At 43.4% G+C, this 17,867-nt stretch overlaps 1 protein-coding gene and 1 pseudogene across 5 annotated transcripts; both read left to right on the top strand.

Annotated features, from left to right (window-relative positions):
- Positions 1-1,563, top strand: LOC135416745 (SHC SH2 domain-binding protein 1-like; annotated as a pseudogene).
- A 1,832-nt stretch (positions 1,564-3,395) lies between these two features.
- On the top strand, positions 3,396-15,326 carry CDCA4 (cell division cycle associated 4). Of its 5 annotated transcripts, XM_064659364.1 has the most exons (5): positions 3,396-3,545; positions 4,211-4,383; positions 6,996-7,076; positions 9,027-9,203; positions 9,347-15,326. In XM_064659364.1, exons 4-5 carry the CDS (start codon positions 9,135-9,137, stop codon positions 10,100-10,102), a joined length of 825 nt encoding a protein of 274 aa, XP_064515434.1. In that variant the 5' UTR covers positions 3,396-3,545; positions 4,211-4,383; positions 6,996-7,076; positions 9,027-9,134; the 3' UTR covers positions 10,103-15,326. The 5 variants fall into 5 exon arrangements, with proteins under 5 accessions (XP_064515434.1, XP_064515438.1, XP_064515436.1 ...); XM_064659366.1 differs by lacking the exon at positions 9,027-9,203 and having other exon boundaries at positions 3,399-3,545; XM_064659368.1 differs by lacking the exons at positions 4,211-4,383; positions 9,027-9,203 and having other exon boundaries at positions 3,398-3,549.
- Positions 15,327-17,867: the final 2,541 nt, after the last annotated feature.

Genomic DNA, 17,867 nt, shown 5'->3' with positions numbered 1-17,867 from the left:
ATGGACATGGAGAAAGAATCCAATGAGGTGTTGGAAAACTCCACACTATTAGGCAAGTAAGGAGCATGGGAAGAATCAGGTGCAGAGATTCTGAGGGATAAAGGCCAAGGATTTCTTTGTTCTGGGTCCCTCTCCAGAGGCACCAGCTCAACAAACTCTGCCTCTGCCAACTCAGGGTCCAAAGTCTTCCTTAACACTGTACAGCTTCTGAGGTGAAACAATTCACAGCTGAGTACCTGGAAAAAGTCCTTGAACTGTGTGAATGGTAAGAAATCTGGCATGATTGAGGTTCTTATTGGGGTGTTTGGTGTGGACTACTCAGCTCTTAAAGCAGTTGTGCAACTCGGAGAGCCTGTCCTGTGCAAGTCATAGGACAGCAGCTTTGCCTTGGAGCACATGCAGGAACCCTTGAAGCCGAAGGGATGTCAGGTACCAGTGCAGGAGCTGTGGATTGTGTATGAATCAGGAGAGCTTGACCAGACAGCACAAGCTATAGAGCACGTCAGGTTCTTCTACCAGTGCATCTGGAGGACTGGAATGAGGAGGATGACTTTGATTACTTTGTGTGATGCATTGAGCCTTGACTGAGGTTGCATTGTGACATCCTTGAACACCATGTGCCTTCTGGGCTTGTAGCTGATCGTGGTGAAAACCTAGAAATACAGTTTCACCATGACCTGTTGTCAGCTGTAAATGCTTGTTATGAAGGAGACACAGTCATCATCTGTTCAGGTCACTGTGTTGGTTTAGTTGAACTCAAAGGCTAAGGCCTGCCAGAAAATATTGTGATAGAAAAACAAGGAAAAGCAGACCACTATTTCGACTGTCCAGGAGCCATTGTAAGGATCTCTAGTTTGAAGTTAATGCAACACGATGTCACGGAGGGGATTTTCAATTTCCAACATGGGAAAACCACCCTGGAGAGCTGTGTGTTACAATGTGAAACCAGAGGCATAACAGTGTAAACATCAGCCTAGCTACTGATGAAAAACTCAGATCTGTGTGGTGTCAAGGGCGCTGGTATGGAAATATATCCAGGTAGTGCATGCACTCTGTTAAACAACAGCATGCACTGCTGCAAGGAGGGAATACTTACAAAGAGCTTCTTAGATGAACATTATGATATTCCCAAGGAAACCATGGCCAATAATGTGATCCATAATAACGAAGGATATGGTGTGGTCCTGTTACTATAATGTGACAAATATGTGTTAAGAGTATATATATTGCATGTGGAAACTTCACTTCCTTGCTGCAAGTCTGGGTATCATGGTAGAAAACACCTAAATGTTTGTCACTTAGAGACTTCTAAAGAAATACCTGAGTCGAGTGAAAGCCTAATGCTAAGACTGGTTGTAGTTGAGAATCTTAATCGATTCATCAGATTCAAAGCCATGTTTCATGTTTTGATGTTATGCCTTTATTTCCCAAGTGAAATCCTTATTAAAGGACAGGGGCTAAGAAAAAATAAAATATAAAAAAAACCCCAAAACAAATCACACCACCAACATTAAAAATCAACAGCACCAAACCCACCAGGGTTCAAAAAGCATGTGGACAACACTCTCAGACACATGGTGTGATTCTTCGGGTTGTCCTGCGCAGGGCCAGGAGCTGTCACTTCAAAAATCCTTGTGGATCCCTTCCAACTCAGGACATTCAATGACTAGCTGGGCAGAGCACGAGAATCTCTTTGTGGTATTGTTCCTGCACGGTTTTGATCATGTTTTTGCACCAGGATGCCATAAGCGCGGTGCCAGGAACCGTAAATAAACAAGAGGAAATACTGCGCTTTGAAACTTGTCTCGTCCCAAAGGCAGATCTTGCTTTGCCATGGAAATGCTATTTCCTCCTGCTTTATCATACCAAGCTACAGCTCTGCCGCTTCACAGCCTTTTCTACTAGACCTCAGCTCCAAAGCCTCGCTGATGTCCCCGCTCCCGCTGCCTATCCCACCCTTTCTCCATTTCCCTCTCCTCCCCGCCGCGCCCCGGGGGCGGGAGGCGGCAGCTGCCGCCTCTGCGGCAGCCGCAGGCTGGGCCAGCCCCCCCTCCTTCCCTCTGGCAGCTCTGGAGCAGCCGGCACGTAGCTGCTCTGCCGGGAGAGCGACTGGGAGACGCTGGGGCGGCCTAAGTGGTTGCAGATGTGCAGCTGCACCGGGCTGGGGTCAGAGCGGCGCGCAGGGCTCGGGGAGGGGGGGTTTTTGCTCAGCGGGGCAGCGGCAGCTCTGGGGACAGAATCACAGAAGCGATTAGGTTGGAAAAGACCTCACAGATCCTCGAGACCAACCTATGACCAAACACCACCATGTCAAACAGACCTGGCGCTAAGTGCCGTGTCCAGTATTTCCTTAAACACTTTCAGGGACGTGACTCTCCCTGGGCAGCCTGTTCCGGTGTCTAATCACTCTTGCTGTGAAGAGATTATTCCCAATGTCCAACCGAAACCTCCACTAGCACAGTTTAAGGCTATGTCCTCTCATGCTGTCACTGCTTACACGGGAGAAAAGACCGACCCCTACCCAGGTACAATCTCCTGTCAGGGGGTTGTAGAGTGATAAGATCACCCCAGAGCCTCCTTTTCCGCAGGCTAAACACCCCCCAGCTCCCCCTCCTAAGTCTTGTGCTCCAGACCCTTCAACAGCTCCATTGCCCTTCTCTGGGCCTGCTCCGGTACCTCAATGTCCTTCCTGGACTGAGGGGACCAGAAGCGGACAGGGGGATGAACATTGCCCTTGTCCTGCTGGCCACACTATTTTTGATACAAGCCAGGATGCCACTGGCCTTCTTGGCCACCTGGGCTGGTGTTCGGACAGCAGCTCCCCGCGGTGTGCGAGGCGTCACCCCCTCCCCAAGGACGCGGGTTCCCGGCTTGACTGAGAGACCCGAGGCCGAGCGACGGGACCCGAACAGGAAACGCCGCAGGCCTTGCTGATGGAGTCCTGAGGCCCCCCTGACATCCCGGCGGCGAGCAGCGCCGGGGGCTCCCCAGCCCTGAAGGAAGCGGCGCCTGACGGCGGGGAGCGCAGGGGCCGCCAACGCCCCCCTCCCGCGGCTCCCTGCGGGCTGCAGCACGGCCAGGTCTGAACCTGTTCCCGCCGGAGCCCGTGGCCGAGAGCCCAGACACGCCGCGGGGCCCTGGCCGCCGTTTGAAATCGGGGCGGCACCGCCTCGCCCCCGCCCCCGCCTCCCTCAGCCTCTCAGGGCCGAGGGGCAGGGCCCGGCCGCCATGGCAACCCCACCGCCTCCGGGGGCGGAGCCCGGGGCGGGACAGACGGGCTCGGTGGCCAATCGCAGCGCTGAGCGGCGGCTGCGTAGCTTGGCGGCAGCCAATACCAGCGGTCGCCGCGCACCTGGTGGGCGTGGCCGCCAGGGAAGGCCCGCCCCCGAGGCCGCGGGTCCCTTTGTGGGGTTTGACAATAAGATGGCGGGCGTGGGGAGGCGGGGCTGGGTGGCCCCGCCCGTCCCTCAGGCGCGGAGCGGGCGGTGAGGCGGGAGTGGAGTGAGGGCTCCTGCGCGAGCGGCGGCGACAGCAGCGGCGAGGCGGTGAGTGAGTACGGCGGGCTGGGCTGGGTCGGGCCCTTGGGGGGCTGGTACCGGCGGAGCCCGCGGAGGGGTCAGAGCCGATTCAAAATGGCGGCGGGAGCGCGCGGCGATGAGTAACCGCCGGGCGCGCTGAGGGGCCGGGGCAGGCGGGACAAGAGCCCCGCTCCCCCCTTCCCCCGTTCCCCTCTCCTCCTCCGCTGGGTCCCGTCCCCAGCTGCGCTTCCGCGTCGCCCCCGCCTCCACCCCCGGGCTCCCCGCTGCCCTCCCACCGCCGGGCAGCTCCCCCTCGGCTCCCCGCCCCGGTCCCGCCTCTCCCCCCGGCTCTGCCGAGCTCCCCCCGCTCGGCGCACCCCGGCCCCGTCTGCGTTTCCGCGAGCTCCTGCCCCAGCTGCCCACCCTGCCCTTCCTCGGGAGTTGGAGCCCGTTCGCGAATCCCTCGTGCCCCGAAGAGGTGCCTGCCAGCCAGCCCCCTACGCCCCGGGGGTGGACCAGACCCCAGAGCTTTATAGGGTCCTTTGTCCCGGTCCGAATAGGGATGTTTCTAGCCCTGCTAGCCCTCTGCTGTGTCTGCATCCCACCTTATAACTCGACACCACCATGTGCGCCCACGTGCGTGTCTAAAGAGGAGTAGTAGCTCTTTCTGTCTCTTTTTCACCATTACACAGAGCTTTGGTTTCTTCCCACGGTTCTTAGAAAAGCCAGTGTTGGAGTGGAGAGGATTAGAGTGGTAGAGGGGAGATACAGCCCCTTCTTGTCTTCTCTTGCTAACCATCATCACTGTACTTAAAGCTGTACAGAAGGCAGACTGTGCTTCACTGAACCTCCAGCACTGGCCTAGGTAGGTCTTGTCTGCTTTCTCCTAAAAATGAGCACTGCTAAAATTCCCTATCTTCTCTGTTACCCCAACTAACGGGAAGCAGCTTTTCCCCTTCAGTACTTAACTGTATCTTTGGCAGCATATCACTATATGAGTCTGAATTGAGTGTGAATCTGGAATGCCTTAAGTTGATGCTCCAGTAAGAGTCGGATCAGATTTCAAGCACCTTATTTGTAAAGCAGACTGGGAATTTGTCAATCCTAAAACCAAAACTTGTAATGAATTACATAATACTGTGCTCCCTGCGCTACTATTAAAAACAAAGCAAACACCAAAATTCCTTTTTCCTGGTGTGTTATTCTGCAGCTGGCTGTTGTCTCCTTGACAGCTTTTTTTTTTTTTTTTTATAGCTGTTTCAAACAGAGGTTTAGTTTAACACACCAAGTTTGAGCTCATGACACTGGGATAGCAGTGGAAGATGGGAGATGATGTAACTAGTCCAGACATTGCCTCTTGGGCAGAGGCAGATGCTTGAAATTATTGGGGAATTTTGAACACCTTGATTCTGAAGCAGGAGCAGTCTTTACACAATGCATAATGCCTTTTTGAGTACCTTAATACATAAATCAATAGGAAAACGTACTGAGATTTTAATTAATTAAGTTTTAAATTCAGCATTCTCTTGAGATGAATGCTTGTTGGAGACAGTGCAGAGAAGTCTGCGGGAGGTCATTTATGTGCAAGGTTTTAATTGCATCTGATAATGGCTATGAAGTTAATGTGCTTTTACAGAGAACTTGGGTTCTGGGGCACATATGTATGCCAGTTAACAGAACCTAAAGAAATTATTGCTGTGATGGACATATTCTCATAAGTTTATACTAACAGAGGTCCACGTGGTTCGGCAGTTGCTCTAGGGAAGAACCTGGCATCACATGCCCATTATTATATTGCATGGGAAAACTTTCCTTCTTTAGTATGTAAATAGGTTACAGACTGGACTGGTCTGCCAGCATCCCTTGTCGTTTAGTTTGTCAACGTGGTAATGGCTCTTTTACCAAGAGCTCCTTAAACGGTCCCCTCCTGTATTGGTCCGCTATTCTGGGAGCCAAACGGCCAAAGCCTGTTCCCTGAAAATTGTCAGATAAACCAAATAGCACCAGAAAATATTTCAGTTTGTTTTTCTCGTGACTGCACTGTTTTTACCTGTAGTTATTGTGGGGGGGTTTTTTGTTTGGGTGGTTTTTTTTTAAATTAAGTTTATGCCCATGTCAACTACCCTTCAGGAAAGCAGAAATTTTGGGATTCAAATGGTTACCATATACAGACTCTCAAAGAGATAATTTTTCATTTATAGAGTGTTTTGAAAGTATACCTGGGGAGCAAAAACTTCTGACATTTTATAGTGTCATAAAGTGTTTGCCAGAAATAAAAAATAGTTTATTGTTTTGATACTGTGGTGTCTGACTGAAGTTGTAGTTCAGATGCCTTGAGACACTATTCTGAATGTTGCTGTGGGCTCAGTCCATAAAAGAGAATGAAACTATGAGTTGGTTGAAATACAGTTTCCATGATATAACAGCATTTAATCTGAATATTTGGGGTCAAGTCAAAGGATTTTGGCTTGAGAATGTTTAAAGGTGGGGTTTTTTTTCCATTGTGGTATTTTAATGACTATGCAGCTTCTTGAGGAAAAACATGTTTTCTACACCCCCACCCGCAAGTCCTTTGTCGGCCACCTTCTTCCCTCCCAATATTGAGAGCAAACACCCTTGAAAAATTGTTTGTTACTACCCATAGTAGAAAGCAAGAGGGGATATCCATGTGCATCCTCTTTACTTGTTTCTTTTCTAGGTATGCATTTCAGTTGCAGACACAGAACTGTCTTGTATTGTACAGACATGTCTAGAAAAGTATCTGAATTGTTTTCATAGTTTATCATAAAAGTTTTTGTAGCCTGTTGAAACAGCATTCTTTTCGGATTCAGTAATTAAGGGAATTGTTGCATATGATTGGAAGTTGTGTTTGATATATAAAATCTTATTTTGCCTTAAGTGTGTTTTAAAAACTCAGCCTTTATAGTTAAAACCACTTCATTGCTGTCATTACTTTCATTATTGTCATCTTGCAAAGTGAATCTTAGTCATAAAGTTTCTGTGCTGGTAAAGGAAAATTCTCTCTGGTTTAGCTGTGTTTCAGTTTTGGGTTTGTGCCTGCCTGCTCTTTTTCTCTAGATGCTACAGAGATATGCACGGCTTTGTACAGCAAGGTGAAAAATGTATCATTTTGTAACAAAAGTAACTTGCTTTCAGTAGCTTTTGTGCTCACTTCAATGTTTCAGATGAGCGCTGAAGATTTTGTTTGCTCTTTAAATGGCAAAAGGCATAGGGATAAGGGAGAGGCTGGTCCAAAGGTCAGGGTAATAGCCTAGGACTTGGAATTAAACTGGCAGTTTCCTTCTGCTGCAGATTTTGGGTGTATTGTTGGCCAAATTTGTGTTCTAGCTGTGAATTGGGTTTAATAGTACTATTTAAGTTTGTAGGAACGACATGACGATAGAGATATCGAAGCAAAACTGTTTTGTTCTTCATCTCCTGTCCTTGCCTGACATCCTACTTCCCCATACTTGGTAGGTGGTGCTCTCACTTTTGCTGTATGGACTCTTGCTCAGTAGCATGGGAGAAGAGGAAGGACTACATCAAACACAGTTACTGGTATGTCATTTTTTGTTTCTTAAATTAAACCATAACACAGTATTTTGTGCAGTCGCAAGAACAGGGTGACAAAGAGCTGGCTTTATGGTGTAAGACACTAATTGGAAGCAAGTGTTATAAAAAACCCCCAGTGAATGCTGTGAAAGGTTTACCTGTAAGAATCCATAAACATTTTTCCTCTGCTCCTAAGTGCCCAAGTGTGTGAGTGATGTATTGAGGTTTTCAAGTTTTCTGCTGTGTTCTGTTTTCTGTTGGTGTGCCTTCGAAGGCATTTAAATGCCAAACATTAGGTGTATGTAAACCAGGTTAACATTCAATTGAAGTTTTAATTACTCTTCACAAGAATATAAATTGAAATAAAAGAAACTGCAAACTCTGCACAGTGTTTAATGTTTGATGACATGGTTTGTTAATAGTCCCAAAAGATCTTTCTAGAGGTTGTTTCACATGGAGGGGAGGGTGAGTGGCTGTACATAAATAGGATATCCTCTGATAGGAAGTTTGCAGGAATGTCTAAAAATCTGGAAAAGGCACTGTCAGGCAGAAACACGGGTTATATTTAGTGAGAATTATGCAAATATGTTAGGTTACAGGATAAAATTTTTAAAGTAACTTCTAAGGTGGTTAATATATTGTTATTCCATGGATAACTTTTTAAGAAATAATGAAAAATAACCATAAGACCAAGTTCATGTATTCTATATTGTAGTCTCTGCACATTAAGATTTCTAAAGAGTTTTGTACCTTCAGTGGAAAGGAGTCTTTTAAGAGTCAACAAATCCCAAAAAAGGTTATTTCATGGATATGTACAGCAATGTAAGAAGTGTTGTATGGAGTCAAACCAAGTGTTTATCTCGCTACTGTGCTATCCCCAGGTTTTCACAGTAGATAAGCATGTAATGTATTTTGAAAAGAACAGTGTTGTTGCCCTTTGGTGGATTTTTAGTGACTCTGAAAGAGCTGAGAGAGAGCTCTCAGAAAATACATGGAATATACTGTAGCAACCAGAAAAGCAAGGCAGAGTTTAGGGCTTACCAAGGGAAATGGGAAATTATATAGAAAGACACTGCAATAGTATTTTGGTTTTATCAGCTTTTAGTTGAAAAACTGTGTTTTGTTTGGGTTACTGCATTTAAAAAAAATCCCCAGATATTGGACAAACAGGAATTTTAAGGACAGAAGACTTAGAAGGGAAGTAACGAAGAAGCATAAATGGAAAGATCAGATACCAACTTTCATTTGCAGCCTGATTTTTTTATAAGACTAGAAGAAATTACACCTACTGCATTAAAAAAAAAAAGCTACTTTGTATTCCAAGGATCAGCTGCAATATTTGCATGAGGCACTGTTGTCAAAAATAGTGCAATTCAGAAGAAGAGCTGAGGCTGGTACTTGAGAGGCACACCTTGGAAAGTTCAGCAAGTGACTTTTAGATGTGAATAATGAGAAGCCTGCATGCAGCCTGTGTATTTTTAGCTGGCAAACCTAAACTAGGAATACAGGAATTTTGCTGTCTTAAGTCAACTGGGAAAGGAGTATAGTAGCCCATATGGAGGATGACTGTTACTATCCTTATTGGACTTGCTCAATTCTTATTGGAATTATGCAGTTCACCTCCTCACCTGAGTAAGGGAACCGGAAGGACTGCTTTGGGCACCTCAGCTGAATGTCTCAAGTTACATGGAACAAATCGAGATACTACTCTCTGTGTAGCCAAAATAAGCTAATCTTTTCACAAATGCTACCCATAGTATTTTTTTCATGTTGCTTTGTTAGGCATGTTAATGTTCTGGAGGGGTCAAATCTTTTAAAGATGGTGTGCCAGGTTGTATTTTTATTTCCAAAATTAGAGGTTAAGCATGCCAGTAGAAACTCGGGAGGAGCGAGGAGACACTGCCTCTCCAGTGGGTGAAATACAGCCATTGAGATGTTTGCTTCTGTGCGAAGCAGCGGCTCCTGACTTCCATCAAGTGTGGAGCTTCATGGGAGCCAGGAGCTGGGAGCCCCTGCCTCTCTCCAATGCCATGCCTTGTGGACCTGCTCACCCCTGGTTCCTGAATGCCGTCTTTGGGACCCAGTCCATATGTTCCTGACCTATGTTGTACCACACTGGCTTTCTATAACCTGGTATGACAATTCTGATGTTTCTATCTTTAAAGAATTTGCTTTTTAAATTTAAAATTTGCTGTTCTGTTTTTTAGTCTTTTTTTGTTTCTCCCCTCCCTCCTGAGCTGTTGATGTTGTACAAGATTTGTTTGTTTTTTTAACAGGACACAATGTTTGTTCGAGGACTAAAGAGAAAATGTTTTGATGGTGAAGAAGATATTGAAGGGACTCTGGCTGGTATTAAGGCTATTCCTTCCTATAATCTTCAGAGGCAGTCGCTTTTAGATATGTCCTTGGTTAAACTTCAGTTGTGTCACATGCTGGTTGAACCCAACCTCTGTCGTTCGGTACTTATAGCCAACACGGTACGTCAGATCCAAGAGGAAATGACTCAGGATGGGACTTGGCAGATGATAAATACACAGAGTACAGGGCAGACATCCCTGGATCGTCTTGTTTCAACAGATATCCTCTGTCGTTCATCTAGGGAACAAGCTGAGGGAAAGCATGTTCCAGGCTATGGTACTTTGAGTAAAGACTTTGAGGGTGGCGAGGGACAAGATAGTTCAGAAACTATGTCAACAGCCTCTTCAGTGCAAGCTCCAAGAAACCTGCAGGGCAACGTGTGGGAAATGGAGAATCCACAAGAAAATAAAGGAAACTTTCAGAAATCTTTAGATCAAATATTTGAGACACTGGAGAATAAAAGTCCTAATTCGGTTGAAGATCTGTTTTCAGAAGTTGACAATTCTTACTATGATCTTGATACTATGTTAACAGGCATGATGAGCAACACAAAAATGGGACATTGTGATGGGCTTGAAACATTTTCTTCTCCAACAAATACAGCTTCTAACTCTAATTGTAAATCTGATCTTAATGAGCTTGATCATATTGTGGAAATCCTTGTTGAATCCTGAAACTCCTTGTGCAGGAGGTAAAGATCTGTTAATGCGAAGAAAAGACTTGAGAGTTTAATGTTAATGGGAAGAAAAGACTCCATAGTTTGTTCTATCAAATCTGCACGAGTATTTTACAAATATCTATATATTATATAGATATATATATTAAGAAGCACTTCATATTGCAAAATAGTGTTAACTCTTAAAGTTAACCTGCAACTTGTAGTGTAATAATCTGATTTATCATCCACTGAACTGTAAGTACATACGGTAAATGTTTCTAAGTTTGGGGTCCAAGGCTCTTGAAATTGGGTTCCTTTTACCAATTTGTTTTAGCCTTTGATGGAGGATAAGCTCAGTGAGAGGAACTCTGTCATCTTCTTATACTTCTCCCCATAAAAATGATAATAAACCGAGAGAGAAGTTGGATAACTGGTTTCCTATTTTCCTCCGGTTTCCACTTTGTGGTGTGTTACACCACAAAACTCCTACCATATCTGCTGCTTCTGTTCTAAGTCTCTACATGGCTCTTAAAGAGCAGTATGCAATAGTTCCTGTTACCCTTGCTAGCTTCTTCTGGGTTTTGCTACAATTTTTACTTCACAAATAGTTTTAAAGTGTTTACTGGTGTTTAGATCTTTCCAGGTATTTTCCTAAAATATATTTTTACTACAGATGTTATGTCAGCTGCTAACTTAGTAACTTTTGATCATATCTGCAGTTGATGTATTTTTTGCAAGATTTTCAAAAAGGGATGTTTTTTTACCATGAGCTACCTAATGTAGTTCAGTAAAGTGTATGTAAATGTAAATATACAATTTTATACTTTACATTAAAATGTAAGAGCTGTTTTCATTATTCTGTTTTATAGAGTAGTACTTTACTAAATTGAGAATTGTACATCTATGTTTTTCATACCCCGCATACTTGAGTATCATTATAGGAAGAGCTTTGATCCAGCTAGATACAATTACATTTAATTCATTTCAGACCATACTTTTTGTTAACTACAAACCTAAATTACGTAGGTTTTTATTTATGTGTATTTATATGTAAATGTCATCAAGTGAATTGTTTATCACTGAAGTCTATCATCAAGTATTTGTTTATATGGGATAACTATCTTGCACTAATTACTACAAAAAGTGTTATTAGCGGCCTTTACATCTCACTGGTATGTCACGATGTCTTGTCATAATTAATATGCTCCACTCTTACCAAGGGTTTCCTCTTGGCTTTTTTTTTATAATAACAAAAGATAATACAACATGGGATGGTGGTCTTTTCTTCACATTCAGTTTAGAATGTATATAATTAGACTTCTTCCTATGAGGCTTTTTTAGGGGAAAGGAATAATTCAAGTACAGCCTATGGTTTTGTTACAAAATAACAAATGTTTGCCATCACAAGCTGCTGCTGGGGAAAAAGCCCCAAGCTAGCAGGGAGCAGAGAAGGGGAAAAGATGGACTGGTTTCTGGAATGTGTTAGCACTGGCTCTGCCAGGGGAGACATCTGCCAGTGACTTGGCTGTTTTCTGTAGATCTGAACCAAGCAAGTTGCTGAACATGAAGAGAACACCTTGCTGTGTCTGACAAGTTCTGCCTTCCCACGAGTGACCTTCCCTACTATGCACTGACCTTGGCAGATCCTCAAACCCCTGAAAAGGGGACTGGGGGTGGGAAATACCAAGGGGGTGTTAAGGACCTTTGAGTATCACATCAAGAAAAGGAGACCACTGAGCTTATGTTTTGAACAAGTGCTTTAGAATCATGTGCTTTGAGGAAAAATTAGAGCATTTAGCTAAATTTTTCAAACTCAATAGTTGCATGAATATTGGTTCCATTGCATGAAACCACACACTTGTTGTGAGTCTTCAGTGAATCTGAAAGTGTTTCTTGTATTAAGTTTAGCATAACATAATCTGTAGTGACTGTAGTAGTTAAGCTTTGCTTCCTCAATTAAAGCTTGATTAATAACTTCATATTAAAGGATGAAATACCACATAGGCACTTGCAAGTTCAGTCCATACGATATAGCTGGACCAAAGAAAAGCCAATGCTACATGTCTTAATCAATTGAGATGGGTGTTGCAGTAGTTCATCTTGCTTCAGGAGTCTACAAATGTTGATCAAACTGTCATACCTCCCAATGAAATAACAGTCTGCTTTATTTGGTAGTGTTTGTTGTAGAGATTGCTCCAAAATTATAAACCTGCAGGTAATTTTTGCTTGATGCTTTTCTGCGTGTGAACCACTGAATTGGACATCAGATGCCTTAGGGTAAAGCAGAAAGCCAGGCAGTTTTATAAAGGGAACATCATCGTTAAATCGAATAACTAAATATCTTCTGTTTCTCTGGGAAAGTTCCCCAAAACTGCTCTAAACTGTCTTTAAATAGTCTGAACTGTCTGCATGTTGCAGGTAGGAATTAGAATCATTTATTCATAACTGTTATATATGTCAGATGCACGTGTGTGTATTTCTAACTCTATACCTTTATACTGTACAGTGGATGTAGCTGGGTGCATTCCTTTACTGGGGAAGCTGTGCCTAATTAAAACAATTTGTACAGACTGTGGTTTAACGGGAAAGGTATTGGGTAAATATGCTTTTATGGAGTTAAGCATTTAAACAGAAATATATATCCTGTTTTATTACATTCTTAAAACTTACGCCAAATATGTGCTTTTACAAGCCTGACATCTTGGCTTGGCAGGTATAAGAATTGGTGTTGCTGAAACTTGCACAGTCACTGTACTGATGTGTGCCTTCAACTGGTTTGACTTTGCAGAGACCAGTCAGTGTAAAATCAGCTTGTGCCCCCACTGCTCTAATAACGTGTCTCAGTCTAATTCAGCTGCTTGTGTTTTGCCTCTCCTGGTAGAAAATGAGGAAAAAAAGGAATTAAAAAAAAAGAGCTGTATTTTCTATTTTATTTCATTGTAATTTGTTTGCTAGTCTAAAGAGGTACTGGTTAAATATGCATCACTGAAAGGTTAATACAATGTTTCCCCTCTATTTGTTCCTCTGAGGTACTGAGAGACATCAGAAATGATACAGTGCCTGTAAGATGGTAAATTTTAAATTACTTAGTGAGCCGTTAATACAAATGGTAAGAGGTTATACTTGCTGCTGGGGATTTCCTTAATTTCTACATATAAATGGGAAATAATTTAGCCTCTGTTAAATTAGGAAAGGCTTCTGACAGATTTTGCTGCCATTTTTGTGCTTCTAGGGAAAAGCGTCATGGAGTTTGCATGGCAGTCAATGCCACATGTGAAACAAGGCTGTTAGTTTGCATGATATAACTGGGCTGCACACTTGCACAAAACAAACTTTCAAGCACATAGCTAATATCAAATCTGCTTCTTCCTCAGGTAACCTTGAGTTATCTTCCCTGTCTCCTTCTGCCTCTGTGCCTGTGGTTTTATTTCTCTTTCTCCCTTGCCAGAAAATACCAGGTTCTGTAGCTCTGGCGTTCAGCAAGTGCAAGAAGTGTGAGGATCCAGGCTGCAGTAACGAGGGCTTGTCTGCCTATTGCTTCCCTGTTTGCTTAGTGTTTGTTGTTTTCTTTTAATCTGTGAGCCTGTCTAGCAAAAGATGTCACTGTCTCTATGAAGAGAGCCATATTTGCCTCAAGGACAAATTTGGTCAATGAAGAGGGAATTTCTTTGGATGAAAAGCACCTTTCCTGACCAGACTGCATCGGGAAATCAGCAGTGAGGGGTTCCAGCCTTGAACAAAGTAGGGATTCGCATGTGAGCTGAGCCTTCAGACTAACCAGGAATTACCTGTTTTGAAAGCTGTCCTTAGACTTTTTTTGAAGTCTCAGGTATGTCTGGGCTGCTTTAGTAGGCATCTTAAAAGACATTATTGTAAATTGACTGAGAGTGTAGCTTCATATTGTAATTACCAGACCATTATGGATTTTTTGTGCCTCGGAATATTGATTTGAGTGTATGGCTGCTTTGCAGTCCTGCAAACTATTCCATATTCCCATACAACTAAAGAGCTGTCAAAAGGTAGAATGAAAAAAAATCCATTTATTTGCTGACATCTAGGATAAGACAAATAAAAATGCTTTCAATAGCGACTTCTGTTCAAAGTGTAAGTATGCTTCTGTCTCAGGTCTAGGATGTATAGTCCCATATGCAAAAAAACATGACACGATGACAAATCTTGTTTGCTCATCAACTCTTAAATGAGTGTGATTTCACACTCTGTGACTAATACTAAAAGTACAAAGCCACCAAGTTTCAAAGAAATGAAATAAACATCTTGGGAACATACACATTTTTGTCAATCTGACTTGTTCAGGGTTTTGCAAGGATTGTCTGAACTCCTTTTGGTATCTCTTGCAAAGTTGACAGTTAAGATAAATTTTCCTATTTTTTTCAAGGAAGTTCTGTGAAGAGATGAAATCCCATTGAATAATTTAAGTTGTCAGCAAAGAGACTTACTTTAGATGTTTGTAGTGCCTCTTTTTAAAAAAAAACCCAGTGAAAAATACTAAAATTTCATTATCTGACATGATTTTCATAAGTTTGTATGGCAGCTCTTGTTTAAAAAAACAATTACTCCTTTGCTTAACCAAGATTCCCCCAAAATGAGTGGTTTATGACCTGAAGAATTATTGTGGTATATTCATGCATGACCAACATGTCAACAGGAAAACCTAAAGCTAGAGGCAGCTTTGCATTGCAGGGAAAACATTTGAGTAATTTCAACTGTCATCTTCTTAGGAAGGAGTAATTGAAGATACAGGTGAATACATGATTTCTTTCAAAAACAGAATTAAAAAAAAAATTGTATCCACATGTCTGCTGCATTTGAAAATTCCCTAGGAGCATGTGGAAAGTGCAGGTATGTACTGCAATAGTAAAATGCTGCAACAAAGGATCAGTGTATAATATTTTTCATGTGCCAATTACAGACAAGTTTTGAAGAGGAGATCAAGAAAATGTAATGCAACTTCAAATTGGGATTCTGCAAGCTTCCAAAACAGGACTTCTGAAGGGAAGAACAGGTATGGTTCTAAAAAAAAAGTCAAACCTTCAAACAAAACCCAGAAGAGTTTAATACTTAGAGGGAAAAAAAAACAATACTTGTAACAAACTCACTTTTCTGTATTTGAGATCATTACTGAGGGAAAGGGTAGATATGGAAAGAACTGGGTGTTGGGATTGCTTTGTGTCCAGTGAGCTGTCAAGTTTAAGATAAAATTGTTGAATGTTTTTTGTTTTAATTGAAGCTCAGTAATGTGGTTTGCTTTTGTGTCTCTGTTTGAAAGGTATAGGGAGAAAGTGCTTTTTCTTGTAAATTGTGATTCTTTTGACAGAATAATGGCTGATTTACTACTCTTGAGAAATATTCAGTAAGGTTGTGGTGGTGTTTTAATAACCATCTTGAGTCATGGCTCTTTTTTTAAAAAAGCATGAGTAAGTGCAGGATTAGTTTGTTCACAGAGGCTTTACCACCAAAAAGAGGTGGTAAAGCTAACCAGGCTTTAGTGCAGTATGCTCTGCCTTTCTCACTTCCCTGTGGAAACACGGGATAGGGGATCATTCTGCCCTTCAGCTTTAGAATAACTAATTAATTTCAACCAATTCTGGCAGATCTCACAGTCACTACATTTTTAGAATTCTTCTAAGTGTGGAGATGAGTGATCAGAAGAAAACTGCGTTCTGTACTGATATCCAGTAATCCAGATAAGGGAGAGACATAAGTTTCCAGGCATGAGACCAGCTTCAATTAGAGCTTGTACCTTAGACTCAGAGGTAATTAATCACAGGCATAAATCCATAGGAAAGCAGTCTTCATTTGTTCCTGTGTTCCTGGAACCATGTTTTTGAATAGATGCCTAGTACAAGGGTAAGGAGAAGTAGCAGACCTCCAGTGATCCTTTCAGATGAGTTATATAGAGACCTTGATTGGTTTGGGGGTTGGGTTTTTTTCTGGTTCATGTGAAATCTGCAAAAGCAAAAGTGCTGCTCATGAGAACGGTATCCTGGCCTGCTGCAGTGAGTATAGTCATACTGAAAGGCCATGTTTAAATCATTAAAAAATCATATTAGGCCTCTGTTTGCCTCGAGCCTAGCTTAAGTCAAAATGGGAGAGCACCAGACTCCTAAAACATGATCTCATTTGAGAAAGTAAGGGCCTTTTAATGAAAGTTTTTTGTCAAGAAAGACCTTATACAGGAGCTCAGCCCTCTGAATTCTTCACCCTGTGAGACAAGCATGGCTCCTCTAGTGTAAGGTGCAACTTGCATGGAACATGTCACCAAGATCAACTGGTTTCCAATTCCCTTACATGAATCCCACTGTTGACACAAGCAAAAAAAAAAAAGAACACAACCCTTTGCAAATAATCAGCATATTCTATGTAATTTCTATTAACTTCTCCAAACGTTAAGCCATAAATCCAAAGTTCTAATGTGTGTATTCAAACAACTCCAGGTTCAGTTTTTTCGTAGCTCTTGTCAGAGCACGTTTGAAACACAACTGCCCTTTCTAGAAGCACCCGCTGTAGAAGGCACGTGCACCCTTTTCTGTTGCACAGAACAAAAATTGGTGACAGAACAGCTGACCACATTAGGGTAATCACTTAAGAAAGTGGGGAGAGCAGGGTGTTGGTGTCCTTCTGAGAGGTCTGCTGGACAGGAGGAGAATGGCTGCACCAGAGGCTCAGGCATTGCATTGCTCCCTGGAGCTGTAGAGAGGGAGGAATTGTCCAGGGCTGTGCCAGTGCTGTGAAGCTGCCCCAATGGTGGTCAAGTCTACAAAACCTAGTCTTTGCTCAAGTTATGAGGACACTTTGGTGGTGCTGCTGGTTCATGTGCTGCATTAGACATAAAGATTCCAGATCTGTCCCTTCTGCATCAGCTACCTTTGTATGCCTATCTGTTGTCTATTTCTTGGAGATAATCCCTAGCATATGGCAGGGGTCGGTCCTGGTGCAATACTCCTGCTTGTCCCTGGCTGACTTGAGCAGACAGAAGAATCCTGAACATCTTTGAGTTACTCTTCCACTTAAGCCACAGTGTATGTTGGGAAGGGAAAGGATACGGGGGGGGGGGGGGGGGGCATTTTTGGTCCATTCCTCCCTCTCAGTGCTGACACTGGTCTTGGTGCAGCAGATGGACTGTGGGGGTAGGGGTGTCACCCCTCAGCCATTCGGGGAGGCATCCTCCCGTCCAACACAGCCCCAGCAGCGTGTCAAAAAGGATTCATTAATGCCTCTTGCGGCAGCACTCGCTCCCCTTCTGTGCTCTGTGACCCCCGGCAGTGAGGTCAGAGCACAGCTGTGGCCCGGGAATCGGTGGCACTGCACTGCAGGAGAGAGGTGGCCTGGAGACAGGGTCCCCTCACCCCCAGTGAGGGACTACGGGGTCAGCTCTGGCTTTCTGTGCCTCGCTGCCCTTCAGGTTGGGCCCTGCACCCTCCTACCCTGTCACAAGTGCCCGTCAGGAGACACAAGGGCTAAAATATGTTGGACCTGAGGGTTTTTTTAAAAAAAATCAGTTCTCTTTATCTGAATAATCACAAAAAGCAGCTGATCTTTCATCAAAGTTGTAGTGTATCTCCACCAGCCAACTTCAAGTGTTTCTGTAATATTTATTAGACTGACTTAGAACCTTTGTGTGTTTTGGTCTGTGCTCCCCTTCACTGTAGGAAGGTGTCTGTGTAAACGTGTTTGAGTTTAGTTTGTTTTTACTGTGCTATAGATTGGTCTAAACCCTTCTCTCTGAGAGCTGAGTAGCTTTTTGGGGATGCATCAGGCAA

The sequence above is a fragment of the Pseudopipra pipra genome, chromosome 6 (genome assembly GCF_036250125.1).
Source record: "Pseudopipra pipra isolate bDixPip1 chromosome 6, bDixPip1.hap1, whole genome shotgun sequence".
Taxonomy (NCBI): Eukaryota; Metazoa; Chordata; class Aves; order Passeriformes; family Pipridae; genus Pseudopipra; species Pseudopipra pipra.
Note: the sequence above shows the minus strand (reverse complement) of the source record. Positions and strands in the feature narration are given on the sequence as shown.